The 19,902-nt window shown below is 42.8% G+C and overlaps 1 protein-coding gene and 1 long non-coding RNA gene across 9 annotated transcripts; both read right to left on the bottom strand.

Moving 5' to 3' along the window:
- Positions 1-563: 563 nt before the first annotated feature.
- On the bottom strand, positions 564-11,262 carry LOC111938016 (uncharacterized). Of its 5 annotated transcripts, XR_015277167.1 has the most exons (8): positions 10,992-11,262; positions 8,873-8,956; positions 7,652-7,754; positions 6,010-6,042; positions 5,694-5,805; positions 2,889-4,815; positions 2,198-2,386; positions 564-1,409 (listed from the first exon to the last, which is right to left on the bottom strand). It is a non-coding gene; the product is annotated as an uncharacterized LOC111938016 (long non-coding RNA). The 5 variants fall into 5 exon arrangements; XR_015277169.1 differs by lacking the exon at positions 6,010-6,042 and having other exon boundaries at positions 10,992-11,225; XR_015277168.1 differs by lacking the exon at positions 7,652-7,754 and having other exon boundaries at positions 10,992-11,127.
- Positions 11,263-11,927: 665 nt separating this feature from the next.
- On the bottom strand, positions 11,928-19,655 carry RAE1 (ribonucleic acid export 1). Of its 4 annotated transcripts, none has more exons than XM_086853592.1 (12): positions 19,482-19,655; positions 18,907-19,003; positions 18,670-18,774; positions 17,992-18,084; positions 17,504-17,590; positions 16,989-17,075; positions 16,672-16,743; positions 16,066-16,173; positions 15,648-15,754; positions 15,471-15,546; positions 14,774-14,968; positions 11,928-13,272 (listed from the first exon to the last, which is right to left on the bottom strand). In XM_086853592.1, the coding sequence occupies exons 2-12, from the start codon at positions 18,994-18,996 to the stop codon at positions 13,186-13,188; spliced, it is 1,107 nt and encodes a 368-aa protein (XP_086709718.1). In that variant the 5' UTR covers positions 18,997-19,003; positions 19,482-19,655; the 3' UTR covers positions 11,928-13,185. The 4 variants fall into 4 exon arrangements, with proteins under 4 accessions (XP_086709718.1, XP_086709715.1, XP_086709716.1 ...); XM_086853589.1 differs by having other exon boundaries at positions 19,511-19,610; XM_086853590.1 differs by having other exon boundaries at positions 19,376-19,566.
- Between the last annotated feature and the right edge of the window lie 247 nt (positions 19,656-19,902).

The following is a 19,902-nucleotide window of genomic DNA, read 5'->3' as shown; positions in this document are numbered from 1 at the left end:
GCTGGTTCCTAAGCCTCCTGGATCTGTACCTGTGCAGCCTCTCTCTGGGGACAGGGATGCACCGTGCCCATTTCCACTGCTAATCGCGATTCTCCACCAGCCTCCTTTTGCATTTTGTTCTATGAAAGGATGGGCAGCTCCTGCTGTGATGTGACAGTGCCTTTGACCTGGACTGCAGGTTTCTGGCCTGACCTGGCCATTCAAACCTGGGAGGATTTACTGTAACACAGCCCCAGAGCTGCTGCAGGTAGCCCTTGGTCCATAACTGCAGGAAAACAAAAGCTGAAAAGCTAACTTGGTACTTCAGAACACCACTGGGGAACTCCAATGGTGGGATGCTTGCATTGCTTTAATTCCTCCTCTCCAGTATCAGCTGAAGTTTGGGGTGTGGGAGAGGATCCCAAAAATCATTATTTGTTCATAATTTTCTGCACCCAGAATCTCAAGAACTGCCCCTGTGCCTTACATTTACCATTTCTCAGAGAAAGAGATTTTTGCAACATGAGAAATGCAGAGATAACATTTTTAAGGAAAAAAGAAAAAGAAAAAAAAAAAAAAGCCAGTGAAGTTCTAAATCATCATCTACTTTGGCTTCTATACAGCAGGTTCAGACTCTGCAGACACTTTTTTTGTTACAGACCCCACAGAGAAAAGCCAGTTATTTCAAGAGAAAGGAATGCATTAATGTCTGCACTCCATAGTTATTCATTAATATTTTTCTTGCACTGCTTCCATAGTTCTAAACACCCTATGCTTCATAAAAGAGAGAGAGAGAAAAAAAAAAAAAAGCCAAGGAAAGCCATTAAGCTTTTTACTTCTGAAGCACCAGACTTCAAGATTAGGGTGCATTTCCTTTGATTACTGTGGAAGAAAGATGGAGCTGGGCCAGCAGCACCCAGCATCACTGAAAGATGGACAGCAAATGGATGGTCCATGGGGCCTTTGTGTCTTGTGAAGCCAGAAGGAGTCCCTGGTCCATCCGAAGAGCAAGCCTGGGATACACCTTTGGGGTTGGGCTGCAGCCAGGGCTGGGGCCTCTCCACCCCTGAGTCACCCCTTCTGTCTGCATGACTTCCACCACAAACTGCACATCAGCTGCTTCCTGCGCTGCCCGAGCTAATGACAGCCCAGTTGGCATTCAGTCACTGTCCTTTTACAGAGCTTCATTCTGCTCCAAATGATGGCAGAGATTCAAATCATCCAACCAGACTCTGGCTCCTCTGCAGGGCAGGCAGGGCTGGCAAAGTTCTCCAGAGAGACCAGCAGCATCTCTGTTCTCGATGCTTATGCTGAGCAGGGGGGGAAAAGCAGCACAGGCTTTTTTCTTCTTCAAACATGAGCTCCACATCTCTCAAAGGAGAAATCCCAGCTCCTCTTCTTCCCTTGAGGCAGGAACTGGAGTTCTCTTACTGGCAGAACAGAGCAAGGAAGGAGTTTAGGCTAAACCTGCCTGCAAACCCCCCGGTACCGCTGGTGTGGCTGGGGGAGGCAGCCTCGGTTCTGCCACATCCTGGAAAGCAGGACGGGAAATGAAATCTCCTGAGAGATTTCAATAGTGCAGCTATTGCAAACACAGGCTCTAATGAGCTGTTACCACAAACACAGTAGGAAAGGGAAGAGAAAGTGAGTAAGGATAACTTCATGGAAGTTAATTAATTTGCTTTTATTTTTTCTGCCTCATTCTTGTGGAAAGCACTCATCCTCCTCAAAACACCTACAGATGAAATCCAACCATCAGATCAAAGCTGCAGGAGCTTGGCAGAGCCAGTTTACTGCAACAATAGGAGTACCTGAGAAGTACATATTTCAACTTTCTCTGGCCACAGATAACTCCTGCAAAGACAGGCTTATCTCAAAGTACGAAGCTGCTTTGGGGAAGGCAGGATATTTCTCAGCACAAACCTAAGAGCAGACTGCAAGCAAGCAGGAGAACACAGACCTGATATAAACTATTGTAGGGGTGATCCTTTATTGTAGGTTAAGTCCTTTGCAGTTATTACAAAATAAAACTACACAGGCCAGTCAATGAGGAGGCTGGGAGAAAAGTCATCTTTGGCAGTGGGTGTACAACCATCCATACCCTTAATGTACAGGATTTGTATTGCAAATCCAGAGCATCCTATTCTCATTCAGATTGGGAAGATTAATTTTATGATAATTCAACACAGTTAAGAGGACTCACTGGGTTTTTACTTACATGTTAATACATTCCTCGAGGCTTATGCAAAATTGATACACAAAGGCTCCTTCTGGTGGACTTCAGCAGCATTATCCAAGAGGTGGAATGGAACAGCTGCAGATCACCAGTGTGCAGTGGTTTGGTGATCTAGAGAAGATGGCACTGCAAGGTTATCCAGGTACAGACCCATATAGAAATGGTCCCTGCCTAAAGGATGAAAAACAAATTATAGCAGGAAGTTATACCTTTGGGAGCACAAGAACAGGACAGAGGTGTGGAAAGAGCAGCAGGGGAAATGCTCTCTGTTCCTTGGCCTCTGCAAAGCCCCAAAGTCCCTTCTGTTGTGGTCCCTCCTTTGGCAGTGAAGCTTTGTGGTGCTCTCCTTGTAGACTTGTCTGAGCCTTTTCCTTTCCTCCCCCTGTGTCTTTGGGAAAACTGATTTGAGACACCCCAGGTCTGATGTGCAAGCCAGGAAGAACCTGCCTCACTTCTTAGCAAACTGATGGGCTTTATTTTTAAAATGGAGCAGAGCTACTGTGGAGCTCTGACCTTTTTCAGTTCCTGCTGCTGCTTAGCCAAGACTTCATTGCTGTAGGGCAGCACCCTTGGGTTTTGCCATGGATACCCGCTTATTGCAACAACAGCAGATGAAACATCCCCCTCAGAAGCTCCACAGCTAAATAAGTTAACTGGAGAGCAAGGGACTTACTGTGGGAACTGTTTGGTTTGTTGGTTTTACTAATGCTCAGTCTGGATGCTGGCCACCAGCGAGGCTGTGAACGGGGAGATCTTGAGGGGAGCTGCACTCAGTGGCATTTGGTTTAGGTTATCGCAGGAAATTCTGCATCTGGGCCCTCTGTGTCAGATTTTCTGGGTTGGTGCCCTGAGCACACCATAACCACTGCTTAACCCAGAGCTGCTGCTGCAACAAGAATTGAAGAATGAAAATCATTCTTCTTTGGGCCACTTGTAACAAAGTAATCTAGCAGAGGTTCCAAATCAGGGCTGCCTTTTGGCTTTGGTTTCTGTAGGAATCTTCCAATAGGACTATTTCCTCTTCTGAATATTCCAGAAATGGGGATGCTGAGTGAACTCTGTTTCCTTTTGCTGGCTACACTGGTGACACACAAGCAGACCATCAGCTCTAGTGGGCATCTAGAGTGATCTGGCTTAATGTTACAGCAACCTGCATTAAAAAAACATATAGGTATGGATATTGGTAACTCTGGGAGTGAGAGAACAACAAATGGAACACTTCACTCAATTCTTCTGGACCACAAGCACATGTTAGAGTGCCTTCCTTTCTAAAGCAAATGTCATTAAAAATCTAACTCTACTTCCTCAAACTTTCCTGCCCTCACAAAACAAAAATTGCATATCTGTGCCATGACAAAGGACAAACAGAATCATGGTAATTGCAAACAAGATTCCTGAAGAAGAGGCTTGGAGGAGACATTGCAGAGCTCATAACTGCTTGGAGGATCTTGCCACCGGAAGTGCACTTCAAGCCTTGGATATAAGTCTAGATGAAAATAAAGGCATTAAGTATGGCCAAGGAAACTGTGCCATCACATTGCTCATATCTCTGCAACTGCCAGCAGGGACAATGTCTAATATTCAGGAACCTTGTGCTTTGCTCTTTGTGCCAGCATCAGTGTTTCCCAGGAGTTTCTCAGAGCACAGCCTGGCACTTTTCCTTCCACACGCCCTTGTGCCAGTCACGTGTGTCAGGGGGAGGATGAAGCACCTGTTTGGGACCTGGAAACATCAGGTGAGCAAGGAAAGCTGCTTCAGTGGACCCCGTGGTGGTGTTCCTTCAGTGGTCAAGATGTGCTGCAGCCACCCTGAGTGGTCACACCTCCATTTCTTGGTGCTTTTTACTCAGCCCTTGGGGAATTTCTCCTCCACCATCTCCAGTTCACTGTTTATCCAGGTACAGCTCCTGGGAGCTGTGTGTGCAGACTCTCCCAGTGCTGGCAGAGCACTCTGGGGAGCTGGAATGACACTGGGCTGGGGATTGTCACAGTGTGACAGCAGGGAGCTGGGCTGGCTTTCTGAACAATCAAAATACTGCCCTTGATTAGGATGGTGGCTTGTTTTTTGGCATTGTTGGCAACCCTGCCAAATAGTTTTGTCATCATCAGTATTGTAATGTCTTGGCCTAGAGCAGTGGTAACCCTTGCCTTTCCTGTCACCTCGGGGATGATCTCTATTTGACCTCTTAGTGAATGACTAATGAAGAGTGCAGATGTTCATATTGCAACTAAATTATGCAACAAATCCAGGAAATCCTTCACTAGCTGATCTTAGTTTCTTCTTTACTTCATAGAAGGCAGGAAAGGGATGATGAAGGGTTAGAAGCAGAAAAGGAACAGGACAAAGCACACAGCTCGTGGTGCTTTCTGGGACAGAAGTTTCTCTCCAGATTTTCTACCACAGCTCCTCCACTGGCACTAAGCACTGGGGAACAGGAGCTGTAAGACAGATCCAGAAAACATTTTCCTGCTATCACAGCATCTACATCTCAGCAGAATATTAAATATATAGGCCAAAATATTGCCCATTTCTTCAAGTTTGCCTTTGGTGATGTCATGGAGGGAGAGTCTCTTCAGGACCTGGCTCAGGTATCCCCAGATCTGCAAGGCAGGGCACAGGGAAAAGGGAGAGAAGGATAAGGAGATGAAACCACTTTTCACCTGCTAAACACAACCTCCAATGAAGATACTGTTCCTTTCCTGAATTCCTGCACAGAAACTCTGTCTCTCTTTAATGGAAATATTGTCCTATCTCTCTCAGGCTGAGATTTAATTATCAGGAGGGTTTTCCTCCCTCAAAAAGTTTTTTAGAAAAAAACATTCCATTTGAGTCAAACATGCAAACTACATCTCAAAATAGTTAAACAAATATTTTTGCTATTTCAATTTTATGTTGTACTTTGGGAAAATATTAATTGTAACTTCATTCTTTCAAAGTCTGAAAACCATAAAACTACATTTTAAAATGAACAAGAAGTCATTTAATGTTCTTTAAAGGAAGGAAGCAGAAAAAGTAAAGCCTTTTGAAATGGCACTAATATTTTTTTTTTCCAAATATTTGTGGAGTTATGTTAAAACTAAGTGGTATTTTCTGATTCAAAAAAAGAAAACGCCAGAAGGCTTCTAACAATCTCTGCCAAAGCTGCCAGGGCCACATCTCATGACCTTTTCATGGGAGTGCACGTGACACTGGTAGCACAAACTGAGCAGGAACTGTCCACCCTCTCCAACCAGGGAATAGTCAGGACACAGAAGAACATTAAACAAGATGTCTCAGCTCTGGGATGCAGAGCACAGCTGTATGGACACAAGAGATATTCTTAACAGCAAAAGACAAGTGAGCCCCGAGCTGGAACACATCCATAGCGTTGGGGCAGACCCAATTTCTATCCCCCATCTCACAGGTGAGCACACCCAGGTCTCAGCCATGGATCCCCCCCTTGGTCCTTTTCTCCAGGTTGCTGTATTTTAGTCCTCACCAATCCAGACTCTTCTGTCACATCACATCCAATGAGATAAATAATCCATCTACTCTGATATCACTTTTCCAGGTGTGATACTTTTAGAAGGTATTTAATGCCCACAATGAACCTGGCCAGGTGCAGAAGAACATACACAAAAAGAAAAAAAATATTAGCATGGCAGTTAACCTTCCTTAAAGGTTTGTTTGAAACTCTTAGAGCCTTCCAGTTACCATGTCTACTCTATTTAAACACAGGGCAGCAAAGGTTCGTTGCAGTGGCTCTGAACAGGATATAAACACAAATGGAATGTCAAGACAACAAACCAACGTACCAGCACTGGATACAGAAGCTTTATCCATGGAGCCTGGAAAGGTATTTAAAAAGAAAAACAGAGTTACCTGCACTGAAATCTGGGCAGGATGATCCCAGCTTCTACATGGTATCAAAATGTCCAAAATGGGCCTTTTCCAAAATGAATCAGTTATGAGGGTGCCCAAGCAGGGCAGCACAATCACTGACTGGAGGGGTCAAAGCTCTCTTGGGCAATGCCACCCAGCTCCTGACAGTCCAACATCCACATCCAATCTGCTGGAGCAGTGATTCCTGATGAGGAAGAGCCATCAACAGCTCGACAGGCAGTCACCAGCAACACTCTGTCCCCAACATTGCCACAGGACAGTGACATCAGCTGAACAGGGCAAGTGAAACAAAGGCAGGCCACTGCCTGCTAAACCTTGTGGTCCAATTGGTGCCCATCATGCCTCTAGTTAGTGGGGAAGCACACAGAGGAAGGTGCAAGACAGGAGGGCAGGCTTTACATGCATTCTCAGGAGGACACAAAGGCTGTCAGCTGATCTGTATTTTGGAGTCAAGCTCATATGAAGTACATGGATCAGTACTAAATCAGGAAATCCATTCTGCTGCTTGGACTATGGTTTTCCTTTTGCTAGCCTGGGGGTGCCAGGGCCAGTCTTACCTCAAAGGACATTTTCATCAGCCTACAAGGCGAAAAAAACACTGTTGTTTCCTTACCAGAGGTGTGGCTGGGACAGCACCATCCTTAAGGATGTTAAGAGCAAGGCAGTAGCAAGTAGGTCACTAGTGAGAAATGTTACCCTGGGCCAAGCCACATGAAGAATAGTTTCCAGAGTTTAATAATCCTCTCTCTCATCTCCCTGCTGCTGTTTGCAGGGCCACCAAAGAGAGGGGCTCAGATGATGAGCTGGATGAGCTCAGCCATTGTGACAAACACAGGTCAGCACTGCAGAATGACTCCAGCTGCATCACGCAGCCAGTGGCTGAACAAAAGCTGGAAGGGTTCAATGACAAGGTTTTGCTAAGCTGTTCTCTTTAAATAGACATTTGCCATCTTTCTGTGGTTTTTTGAAAAGCTGTTTCAGCCCAGTGAAAGCGTTTCAGAAATGCTACATACTCGTGTTTGAAGTCTGACAATGTTCCACAAATGTAGACGTTATTTTTTACAATTATATAGATACTGTTCCATAAATTAAACATTAATGCCTAAACAACCAACTGCTGTCTGCAACCCTGCTGCTGCAGAGTAGAAATGAACATTACTTAGGAAAGGGAGACCTCCAAGGAAAAGAGTCAGGTATCTGCAGAAAACAATTACCTGTCACTAAGTGACACCTGACTCCATATAAATCCCACTGTTACAGCAGGAGCATGGCAGACAGCTGTCCTTCCAAAGAAGAAAAGGTTGTAAAGATTGTATTTGAACTCAAATTTAGTCATTTGAGAATAGTTTGAGCCACTGCATTATCTCTGCCTGTTACTGAGTGCATTAATCGTGGCATATTCTAAACAAAATGTATCTCCCTTTGCTGTAGATCAGTAGTGAGATGTATTTTATAGGCATGGAAAGGGAGGTGACTGAACCAGTTTGCAGTGGGTCAGAAAAGGACATTTGAGCTTCCACCTTTCTGGAAGATGGCACAGCTGTGAGGAAGTACCTTGGGAAGGGTTGAAGAAAATCCATTACTCCAGTTTTATTTCAGAGTGTTCCCAGGAACTGAACATTATCCCTCCCCTTGTCTGGTCCAGCAAATCAACAATCTGCATTTAAAAAACATTAATGACAGAAAGCATTTCCTATCAAACTGCAAAGCATTTGTTAATACACCCCCAAGGACAGGCTTAGCTGACCTGAGTATTTAACATGCAGTTTGCAGCATTTTTCTGTTCCTACAATAAACTCATTGCTGGATCTCAGCATATCCACACCCCTCACATATAAAGCAGCTCCTGCCTGCAAAAGACACTCTGGGCAGCAAAGGGTAAACTTTCCCTGTGCCCAGGGAAGAGCATTACCTTAATCTCTTATCTAGGCCTGCTTTTCAGTGGCACTTGATACAGCAGCTATACACCAAAGACTTCCTTGAATACATAAAGCCAGGGATTGGGTTACACACAATTCAAGATCTGTGCCACCAGTAAGACAAAAGCTCCTATATTACCTGGCACATGCCTGCTAAATTATTGAAGTGTCCCCTCAAACTGAATATATTCACTGGATAATTAGTCAACAGAAGAAAACGGTCTCTCTTTACAAAACTAATGCTGGCAGGTATTGTATCTTTTATGCACTGTAACAAAAAGCATTTGCAGAACTGATGCAACACAAACATTTGGAATTATTCTGTCCATGCACAAGTGTCCACATGGTCCCCTTTGTGGTGCTGTCCCAGTCTCACATTACCTTACAACCAAAAATGTGAATTGCTTTGACCAAGCGTAGCACCATCCCCATTTCAGAAGCAGGTAAATGGTGCAAACACCTGGAAGTTTGCTTTGCCCCCAAGGAAGGAGTGAGATCAAACTGGCACCAGCCTGACCCCCCCCTTGTTCTGCATCTGCCTGGGGCTGTGCAGTCACTGCCACTCTCAGCTCACCCTGCCTGTAGCTGATGTCCCGGTGTGCCACTCCAGAGGCTCTGCTCTCAAGGGCTCGTTCCCTGCTGCAGACTCTTGGGAGCACAGGCTGCTCCACGTGCACAGGAACACAGTGGCAGTCCCAGCATGTCTGCTGAAAGCACCACAGCCAGCCAGCTGCTGCTGCTCCATTTATTCTGACTGGACAAGGGAAGAACAGCAGCAGTTTCCTCTCATGGAATGGCTGTCCTGTTGCTGAGAGCAGGATGGGCCCTGCCCTGCTGTATATAAACCTAAACTTACCTGGAAATGCAAATAGATGGCTTCCAGCTGTCTCAACTCCAGCTGCAGGATGAAATAACAGTTGTACCAACTCCAACTCACAGCCTGGGGTGTGCAAAGACAACAATCTGTCAGTGCAAATATTACTGGGATTTTTCCTTTTGAATTACACCTGTTACACTTGACACTAAGGGGACAGATGGGTTCTTTTAGGGGTCTTTGGCAGAATAAGGACAGCACTAAACTGTAGTTACAATCAAGGTTTTCTCAGCAGGATATTCTGATTAGCATAGCACAGAATTTATGATTAGTATGGCACATGATTTCTACAAGTAGCATCAATATTGTACAATCTGTAAATAGCACAATACAGAATTCATAATTTCTTAATAGCCTGGACCTTCTGCAGGCCTGAGGATCTTAATATATGGTTTATCATATCAAGAAACATGCTTGGGTGACTTTGTTCAGAGGATCTTCAGGGCCTGATAGTGAGAAAAGGGGAACAAATACACGACCTGCTTGGTCAGATGTCTCTCTGAGCAGCTAAAAGAGAACAGCATAGTTAAAAACAAGCTCTAAAATCTTGCTTTATGTTTATGGATACCAGGTACATGCCCGAAAAACTCAAAAAATAGAAATGATTTCCATCTTCTTCTGAGTATTTTGGGATAACTTTTACAAATAACTGCGCCTTGTATTCCAGCAGCACTGGAGCTGCGTGCAGAGCCCCAGGCGTGCAGGGAGCCATCAGCACTGCCATCGCCTGGCACCACAGCAGCGTTACAGCAACAGCTTCAAACCGCAGCATCCTGTGCATCCTGCAGCACACAAAGTCACTGGGGAATTGTTCCTCTTCTGGATCTGTTCCTGTCGTTATGGTGTGCTGCAGCTCCACATGATGATGATCACCTGGCAGGTGAAGCTGAATAACCCAGGGGAAATGCTTTACACGGTGAATCTGCACCGGTGTTTTGAAATAAATTAGTCTTACACAAATGACTGCAAGTGGCACTTAGCCAATCTGGAGACTTAAAAATTAGGAGCCATTTAATTTAACTCTGGTTAAGGTTCATCTCTGTGAAAAGCAAACAAATTGGAAATCAGTAGTTTCTATCATTTCAAAGGCCGGATAGTGTAAAACCTCGTGACAGTGACCCGACACAATTCCTTATCGTGGGCAGCTGCCCAGACACCTCATCTGCAAACAGCACCTCTTCACGTTAAACTGAGCCAGGCCAAAGCAATAGTTTTATTGAAATATTCCATGTGCACCTAATCCCACCTCCATCTCAAATCCACACCTCTCTGCAGAACAACTCAGTGACCAGTTTTTCTGGCCTAGGAGCTAAACCAGAGTACTCACCAATTCAGGATTGCATTTCCTGTGGCAGATGGTAAATCAATACTCTGCCTGCCTGCCATTGTGCAAACATGTCGTGTTTCATCTGTGAAAGGCTTTAGCAGACAAACTTTGCCAATTATTTAGTTTTCTGAAATACATTTCATTAAACCAATGTGCAAAACCACTGACATGTGAGAGCAGCAGCAGGAAACTCATCTGAAAATGTTGTAAAATGCTCTTTTAACTGGGCTGCTCTTTATGCCAAAGATTATTTTCCTGCAATAAAACACATCGTCAGCAAACTTTCAGAAAACTAAAGAAGTTATTTTATAAATCAAGCATTCCTATGGCTAGCTTTGGGTGCATGTTAGAATCTTACATTTTTCACTCAGATTTTTTGGACAGGTAACTGCCATAGAATAGCAAGTTAATACATTTCCAGAAATGCACTAACACTTTAAAGGGTGTGAATAAACTCTCATTTTTGATGCTTGAAGGGATAGAGCTGTGTGTACTTTACAACAGAACCTCACAATAGTTTCAGGGAAGAGCGAATTGCCAATGTGTTCTCTTAACTTGGGTAATGGAAAACAATTCAGTTCAAAGCCTCTCTTCCCAGCTGAGCACATCTAATGTGCACAGCAACATAATGGAAACTATGTCCTTCTAAAATTAGTCTGAACAAGTAGCAAGTGATGACTAAATAATTCTGAAGCCTCACTGACAAAGAAATTCAGTCCAGCAGAGTAAGTACTCAACATGTTAACACATAATGTGTTATGAAACAAGACTCACCAGTGCTGGCCTCAGTGGCCACTGAAGTGGGTGCAGCTCCACTGGATCCAGAGGAATGTACCTGCTGAACTCATCCATTTTCTCTCACTCATTCACATTGTTAGGTATTTAAACAAAATGAGATTTTTTTTACAGCACGAAACAATGACACATTCCACTCTTCCCTGTTTACACAGTGGGAGTTCTGCACACTTCAGTGATCACATACACCTAATCTTGAGCCTGCAGTTGCTTGGTGGCATTCAGCTAACTGGGAAGTCTGGAAAAATGTGTTAACAACCAAAGATTGCTGCATAACAATCACAACCTTAAGGAAAAAAATCAAGACAAACCAAAGAAATGTTTGAGCAAATGACCAGCTACTGATATAAGTCCTGAGAACTCTTTCCTACCTTAATGAAAACAAATTGTGCATGAATGTGAAATCTAAAACTATGCAAAACATAGAAGTAGCAGGAAAAAAAAAAACAACTTATGTTGAGAAATAAAAAAGATAACCCCTCAACAAAGCAGAGCATATTTAAAGGATTTTCCTCTATACCAAACAAGAAACAGCCATCCAGGAAAAACTGATAAACACAGGGAAGAGGAGTCTGGAGCGAAAAGACAGTGGGCTGCAGAGAGTTTGAAGAGCCTGATTCATTGGTACTCACATTGTCAGGTGTTTGGCTGCTGAAACAGCAATGAACTTGATTCATCTCACAAAACAAAATGCCTTTCACAGCAGTTCTCCCAATTCTTTGAGACAAACCCACGGGAATCATTCATAGTGGAATAGAAGCTGGAAAACGCATTGGATTCTCAGCTCAAGCAACTGAAGGAAAAGGACCTGACTTTTCAGCAAATGTCCCTGAATTCCAGTGAAAGGCCAAGAAGATGCTTTCAAATGTGAAGCACATTGCCTTGCCCACATTATTGTAACAGAACTTCTGAATATAAAAAAGCATTTAGTAAAAATTTTATTTGAAATGTAGCATGAATCCGTAACCATCAGCATTAAACCATAACAGTTTTACAGAGAACTTGTACAATATGCCATGTAATTCTATACATGCTCCCCCCATCCCCTTTTTATTCAGTCATTATCAAACAAATAAGAGTTAGACAGGAATAATAAGCATTCACTTCCAAAAAAGAAAACTTTGGCATGTATACAACTGGCTAGTTAAAAGTAAACAGTGGTAGATTCAAGTCAGAAAGAGACCCACTCATTTTGTTTCACAGCATTTTTGATCAGGATGAAGCTCCCCAGAACTACTTTCTAATTAATACAAAAATGAGCATTTTCTTCAGTCCTGAACACCCTGTTACATGACAAAACCATGTTGAGAGAGATGTAAAATACTCAACTTAAAACCCTAAAAGGTATCAGCTTCAAAGAAGTTTAGGTCAAAGGGATTCTGCACACATTGGTTTGGTCATGAATACAACCTTTAAAGGTTTGCTGATGTTCCTGAACTCTGAGCTGTTTCACCACTTGGCACCACTGCAATTTTTCCTATGAACTAGAAAATGCAGTTTGCTCAGAAGTCATGGTCACTGCAGGAGTGTCAGAAAAATCTCAAGTTTGCACTGGGCCCATCTTCCATCTTGAGTTTCTGTCACTGCTCTTGGCCCCTTACATACCTTCCCAGTCATCTAAAAAAGGAGGGAAAACTATTTGCAAGGCATTTCTTCCTGGCATACAGCAGACAATGCTTCCATTTCAAAAACCAGAAAGCAATGAAAGAACCCCTGAATTATTAATAAGAAAAAAACAAGCCTCCTTTGAGAAGAATTACTGGTGACTCTCCAAGTACTTACAAAAAATACAGTATTTATACAACTTCTCCAGAACTATTATAATTAACATATTTTAATGTAATAATAACAAAATAAATCCAGAGATACAAATGGTTGCACTTCAAAGCAGGAATATCTACCCCAGATGTCGATTTTGCTGCAATTTCCTTATTGCTGTGGAACAGAGAGTGGTTAAGTCATGTCAATAGGAGCCTCTCTTTCTTATACACATCAGAGTATCCAATTTGGAAAATGTTCTCCAGCAAGTCAGAACACATTTAGTGTAATTTCTACAGTTCCTGCTAAATGTTTGTGATCCAAAGTTGACTGAACCATGGTGCAACAGGGCACAAATGGCAGAAGAGCAGAGGCAGGAAGGGCAGAACAAGTAGAGGAGTTCGAGTCAGACTCACTACTTCTTATTCCTGGGCTTCAGCTCTTCTGCTGCATTTCGCAGAAAAATGTAGTTTTTCTTCTGTGGATTATAGAATTCATGACCCTAAAGACAAAAATAATATACATTTACTGTCTTCAAAGAAAAAAATACCAGCATTACTTAAAATGTAAGAATATGACTATTCCATTAGTTTGGTTTATTAAGATTTAATCTTAAAGCCTTTAAGACCAGATATTGGATCACACTGGTGAATTAGAAACAGCTTACTTGAACAAGCAATTACAAAAACTGTATATATAAAGTAAAATTTAAGAGACTTTTATCCATTTTTTAAGTATAAAATATTTTTAATTAAAAGTATAATCACATATCTCTAAGTTCTACTTTAGAGATGCAGCCTAAAAGAACCCAATACGATTTCTTTTAAATGTCATTCAAGGCAGAGAAAAAACTAAACCTTTAATGGCCACCCAGATTCACTTTATATTTCCTATCTTTTAAATGACATAGAGTCACAATTTTTTTAAAGTGAAACCCAAGTTCTACAGGCAACTGCAGAGTTTTCTGTTCCCCAGTTGCATATGCAAATGTCCTGTTTTGCATATCATTTGCATACACATTACCAAATTAATACCCAAGTATCCAAATCAGGGAGAGTAAACACTAATGAAGCTCCTGAAGTCCAACATGCTGGTTGGAAATTACCAACGCTACAGACAAGAAATGGTTCTGGAAAGGAAGGTTAGTACTTAGCACCAACTGATTTTACTACTTAATAGTGGTTTACAGATCTGAAAGGTGCCACTGCAGTCTACCCAAGCATCAGAACTGAAGAATTCATCTGCCCTGGCACCAACAAATATTTTAATGTGGGCAGAGGACTAAATACTTTGCAGTGAATTAAAATGCAGCTGTCTGTGGCATGCAACTGAGTTAATCTATGTGATTTCTGCATTCATTTCACTCAAAACCACAGGGAACATTATCCACCAAGCACCATGAAAATTGGTTAGGAATTTCAAGCTTGCTGCCCTCCCTCAAGATATTAGGAAGTATTGATTTTCCACAGATTATGGCTTGCTGTGGTTCTGCTGATCTGTATTGTTAAGTGTGGAAGAGAAATGCATAAATAAGCACCATCAAAAGCCTCACCAAGTGGCAGTGAAAATTTAATACAGAGCATTCAAACACTGGGATGAGTGTTTATAATCACAGTCACAGCTTTCTTCCCTGCACAAGCAGCAGAGATGTGCATTTCACAAGCTCTGTGGGAAGCTGTTAGGGTGCCACACTGCCCTGTGACACTGCCCACGGCACAACATGTGTGAGCAACCATAGCAACCTCTGAATCAGAGGATTTACATTTTGCTCATCCACATTTGTAAACCAGCATCGTTTAGCAATCTTGTCCAGCTGAATCACCACAAACTCACAGCTTCAATGTTAAACTTCATCAGGTGGCCAAAATGGCCACTATAAGCTCTCTTAGAAGTCAGAAAGATTCATCTTATGGGAAATGTGTTATGAAAAAACAGCAAAAGCATCAGAAGAAGAGTCTTAGCTGTCAACTGAAAGTATGAACATGAGACTAAATCCTTCTTACCTTTGACCAATCATAGCTGGAAGCATAAGCAAATATATTGCCATTGTGGTTGAAACAACAGGCAGATATTGGCTGGTCCAGCTGCTCTGAGGTTTTTAGCTTTGTCCGTGCATCTTTATCCCAAAAGCTGAACCTCCCATCAGACCCTACTGTGGCCAGAGTACCATGGACAGGGTGGAATGCAATCCCATTAACCTGCAGAACCATCCAGAACACCATGTCAAACACACACATAGCAACAGGTGATGGCAACACTCACAGAAGATGTGCTGAAGTCTACAAGAGTAAATGCACTAAATTTCAACTAAATATGGCTCTTAATTTTTTAATATTTTTTTGAGAAAGAAACCCCAAAAACAACCAAAGAAAAACCACGAAAGCAACAAGAAAACCCCCATCTTTTTGGCCTAGTATCTGATAATTCAATGAATAATGCCATTACACAACTATTGTTTCAATACCTGCAATATTAACAAGCATCAACTCTACTTGTTGACAAGCAGATTCAATGAAAGGCTGATTTAGTGTTTGTTTTATTGGAAGTATAAAAATTTGCCTTTTCTCTTAAAGAATGACTATGACAGGTCTTTAAATGTGTCTAAGACAGCGTCAGGCAAGATGAAAGGTCAAGAAGAATAAACAAATCAGAGCCAATTTTACATTAGGAGTGTACAGTGTGTATATGTTGGATACTCACAGCATAGATGTCCTGAGGTGCTGATGTGTTTGTTCCATTGGAGCGATGACATTTAAAAGTGAAATTATCTTTTGCACTGGAAATTAAAAAAATTAAAAAAAAAAAAAAAAAGGCTTTTTATTTTCATCACTGTGAACTGAGCAATAAAGAGAGGATGTTTTATTATTGAATACTTACGGGTTTGGGGGATTGATATAATGAATAGCTACTCTGCCTTCAATACTTCCAAGGGCAAATCCTGTTGGTTTGTTCACTTTGTCTTTGAAAATAGCAACACAGCGATGCTGAATTTGAGAAAGATACAAAGGAGTTTTAGACAGAGACATCTTTTCCACAGGGACACAAAAGTTCAAAGTCATCAATGCAAAAGTAAAGCAAAACCACTAGCAAGGACAAGAGATAGCTCAAATTCTGTTGAGAATTTGGGCAACAGTATTTAAATTTCTAAATCCTTGCGAAGATCAGCAGCAGATCAATGGTAAATCAGGCCACTGCCATGCTAAGATAACTTGGTTTTGAAACACTGCATGTTTTTACAAAAAATGTCAAGCCCAGAATTTCAATGACCTGTATAAATACAAATATTCTTATTTACCTGGTGTTTCAGAGGAGATTCTATTCTTCTAAATTCAGATGGTTGGTTCTCTAGCTGATAAACTATCAAACCCCTTTCTGCAGTGGCCACAGCTGCCATAGGATGAACCTGGATAAGGTTGTAAAACAGGTTGTAAGAGAGACACTTGTGTCAACTGCGTGGCAGAACACCCTGAAGAACTTAAAAGGATTGAGAGGGAGGGAAATAGGAAGCAGATGAAGAAAAAAGTTAATTTATCCATATATCTTCAAACACAAGTCAGTTTTTCCCTGCCACTGAGAAATTAAACACACCAAACATCTTCTAATTATGGGCTGATTCCTCCAGTGGGAAGTGCAATAGTGGTTTAAAAAGTTGTCCAGAACTAAGGGTAGCTCAGTCCTCATGCTGATTTTTGTGATGTTAAAGGACACCAAGTGTGTTTTGTATGATGAAAATCCCTATTTTGCAGGGCCTGATCAAGAAGATCAGATTATATTCTAGTACTACAATCACACAGACATCAAGCACTAACAGCATTCAACTCCTGTCCTACAGAAGGCCCCAGAACTTATTCCTACTCCCAGTTATCCAGCTGGCACCAGTTTACCACATATCCTGACTTACCACATCTGCACAGTAGCATCTTTCAGGGAGCTGCAGTGTCATCATGGGAGTTGGTGAACGGGTATCCCAGAACTGATGGGAACAGAGAAATAAACAAACTTACACTTGGAGCTCAGGATACACTTAAAATTACTGCATGAGCGAAAATGTAACTGTTTAATTCTAGTTATAGTCACAATAGTGCAACTCTCTATGAAGTGAGCCTATTCCATTAATTCTTAGAGCATAATAAAATATTTTCACTTCACATAAATATTTTCATATACAAATTACTAGCACACTTTCTGTGCATTTGTCCAGGTAAAAAAAAATTATACCTTCAAAGTTTTATCCCAGCTTCCTGTCATCACACAGCTGTAATTTGGTGCTTTGATCCAATGGATAGTCTTCACAGGAGCATCATGCTGAAGAAAGAAAGGACAAACACACGTGCAAGAAGCAATCATTAATGAAACTATCTCTTCTTAAATTATAACTGGTAACTAATTCTAGTCACCATAATTAAGTACTCTACAAACAGACACTAACTCCTAATTTGAGAATGTAAATTGTAATTCTGTTATTGTTGCAGTAGAACGTTGGTATTTGTGAAGTAAACTGAATTACTTTTTAGAATTTTTTTCCCTGGTAATGCAGCAGGGTGACTTTATGAGATCACTGCAGCAGTGACAAGAGCTCTCTTAGGTAAAACAGAGGAAACAGGCCCACAGGGTTTTTAAATCCCTTTGATCACCTGTTCAGGTGCAGTTCACTGCATATAAAAATTAGAAAGATAGCTTTTTTTTAAAAAAAAAGAGAAAAAAACCCATTTAGTTCTTTGGGCTTTACTTACTTGTGCAATCTGAATTGCTTGATTACTGTTGAGATCCCACATTTTGGCAGTTTTATCACAGGAAGCAGTAAATACTTTACTCCCATCCTAAAAAAAAACAAAACTAGGAGATTAACTGCCTCTAAAGAAAAACTGTCAAGTCTTACTTTCTTCTAATAACAGTGTAACATCAATGTAACATGCACAGGGATTGTCAGACAAAGAAGAAACAAACACAAAATTATTTATGACTGTGTCATAAAGAACAAACAGTACTAGTTTAATCTAGCTTTTAATACACTCCTAACTTTTAAACTCATTTTAGCCTTCTTACATCCATGCCAGCCCATCCCACTAGGACACACTTAGCACACAACAATAGCAATTTAAATCCATGCAATAACCCTGGGCTGCAGCTACATGTGGCACTCATCTGCCTGCAAACCATACACCAATTTATTTAGACTTTTGGTAAAAAAATGAGCATTTGTTGTTAAATAACAACATACATCACTCCAGCAGGCATCTAGTACAGGCCCTGTGTGCATCTGTTGAGCCTTTGGAATTGTCTGTCCGTTATCCTGAACTTCCCAGCAGCGCACCTGTAACAGGAGAAACCAATGCAGATAAACCATATTAACAGGAACGTGAAAAGACTTGTCATGAAGACCCCAGCCTCAGTTTATCCAACAAAAAGTATGGTTAAAAATACCGAAGTCAGGGTTTTTTCAGAACTAGTGAAACCTTATTTATTCTACTTGTGTTCCTTTCACCTGCAGAGCCAAAACTCAACCCCACAACTTCAGTTCCACCTCAAGAGTACCTTGCAAACCTGTAGCCCTCACCACACTGTCCTGAAGAACCCTTAACCCTCAGCTGGGCAAAACACAACGGTTAGAAAACTCGCCCATATTCATCTTCCCTCCCTGCCTGCCTGATCCAGCTGGGATCTCATCCTTCAAACCAGAAAAACCTGTTATGATAACTTAATCAATAACTTAATCTTCCTGGGTTTGCGCTGTCAAAGTGGATGATTTATTGACTATGTAAAACTTAGTGCCTTGGTACCAGACATAAATTTTGCAGTTCTTCAAGTTAGGCTTTCAGGTGCCCTGCACAAGGTTTTTGGATCCCATTTTGCAATTTAGGCACTTTATTCATCTGCATGTCTAACTGAGAATACTTACATCATTTGCCCATGATCCTGCAATGAGGAAATTACCCGGCAGCGTTGGTGGACTAAATGCTAAACAAGATATGCTGTCATCAGGTGGAGATGTTACTTCAATATCCTATAAAGGACAGGAGACAGAACAACTTTTGAAAACTGTGAACTGAGCTCTTATTACTTTTACAGAATAAGTTTGTAGGTCCTGCTGTGACAAATTAACACGCACAGCAGCACAGGGTGCTGACACACGTACCTTCATCGGGTTGTGGTTATCCGCTGTCGTGCTGCCAAACATGCTGGTACCTCCGGTACCGAACCCCGACGTTGACCCGAACAGACTCATCCTTGCCCTGCAAACGAGAGAAAGGTTGAGCCCTGCAAGGCCCTCAAGCACACCAGGGGCGTCTCACCGCAGCCACCACGCCAGGACACCCCTGGGACCTACCCAGAGATATACAAATATACCACACAAAACACAGTAAAATAAAATAAATAAACAAAATTATTCTTCTTGTGGCTGTTGGATCCCCCACACCACCCGGCTGCCCACCCTGCCGCGGATCCCTCTCGGGCCGTGTCCTGGCAAAGCCAACCCCGCCGTGCCCCTCACTGGCACCCGGGGCTGCGGCAGCGAGGCCGCCAAGGGAAACCCAACCCCGAGCCCGGCCGGGCCGGGGGTGCTGCCCCTCCAGTGCACACCCCAGCCGGGGGTCTCCGCCCACCCCCGAGGCCGCCGCTCCGCGGGGCTCCCTCTCCCGGCCGGTGACACCCGGGACGGTCCCTCGGGCGCTGCCGCGGGCGCTGCGGGGCCGGAGCCGCTTCACGCACCGCTGCAGAACCGGAGCCGCCTCACGCACCGCTGCGGGCCCGCTCGGCCCGGAACCTGCGACGCGACCGGCAGCGAGCGCGGGACGGGCCGCACCTCCTGCGCATGCGCCGCGGGGCGGGGCCGCGGCTGCGCCCTGGGCGGGCGGGGCCGTGTGGGGAGGTTCCGGCCGGGCCCTGCCCCGGCAGGGCGGAAAGGGGAATAAATTCCGTTTTCTTTCTTAAACAGCGGGAGGAGTTGCGAACTGTGTTTTTTGGGGATGTCCCAGAGACCCAGGTGGCCTAAGCTTCCTGTGGTACAGCGGCTGCTGGACCGGCCCTGTATTCCCTGGGATTGCAGTGCCTGTTGTTACTCTGCCACTGTACTGTAAATAAAAATGATGTTTTATTCAAGTTTAATACTGGTGGAACAGCCGTAAAAATC

This window comes from Cyanistes caeruleus, chromosome 16 (genome assembly GCF_971803275.1).
Source record: "Cyanistes caeruleus chromosome 16, bCyaCae1.hap1.1, whole genome shotgun sequence".
NCBI lineage: Eukaryota > Metazoa > Chordata > Aves > Passeriformes > Paridae > Cyanistes > Cyanistes caeruleus.
Note: the sequence above shows the minus strand (reverse complement) of the source record. Positions and strands in the feature narration are given on the sequence as shown.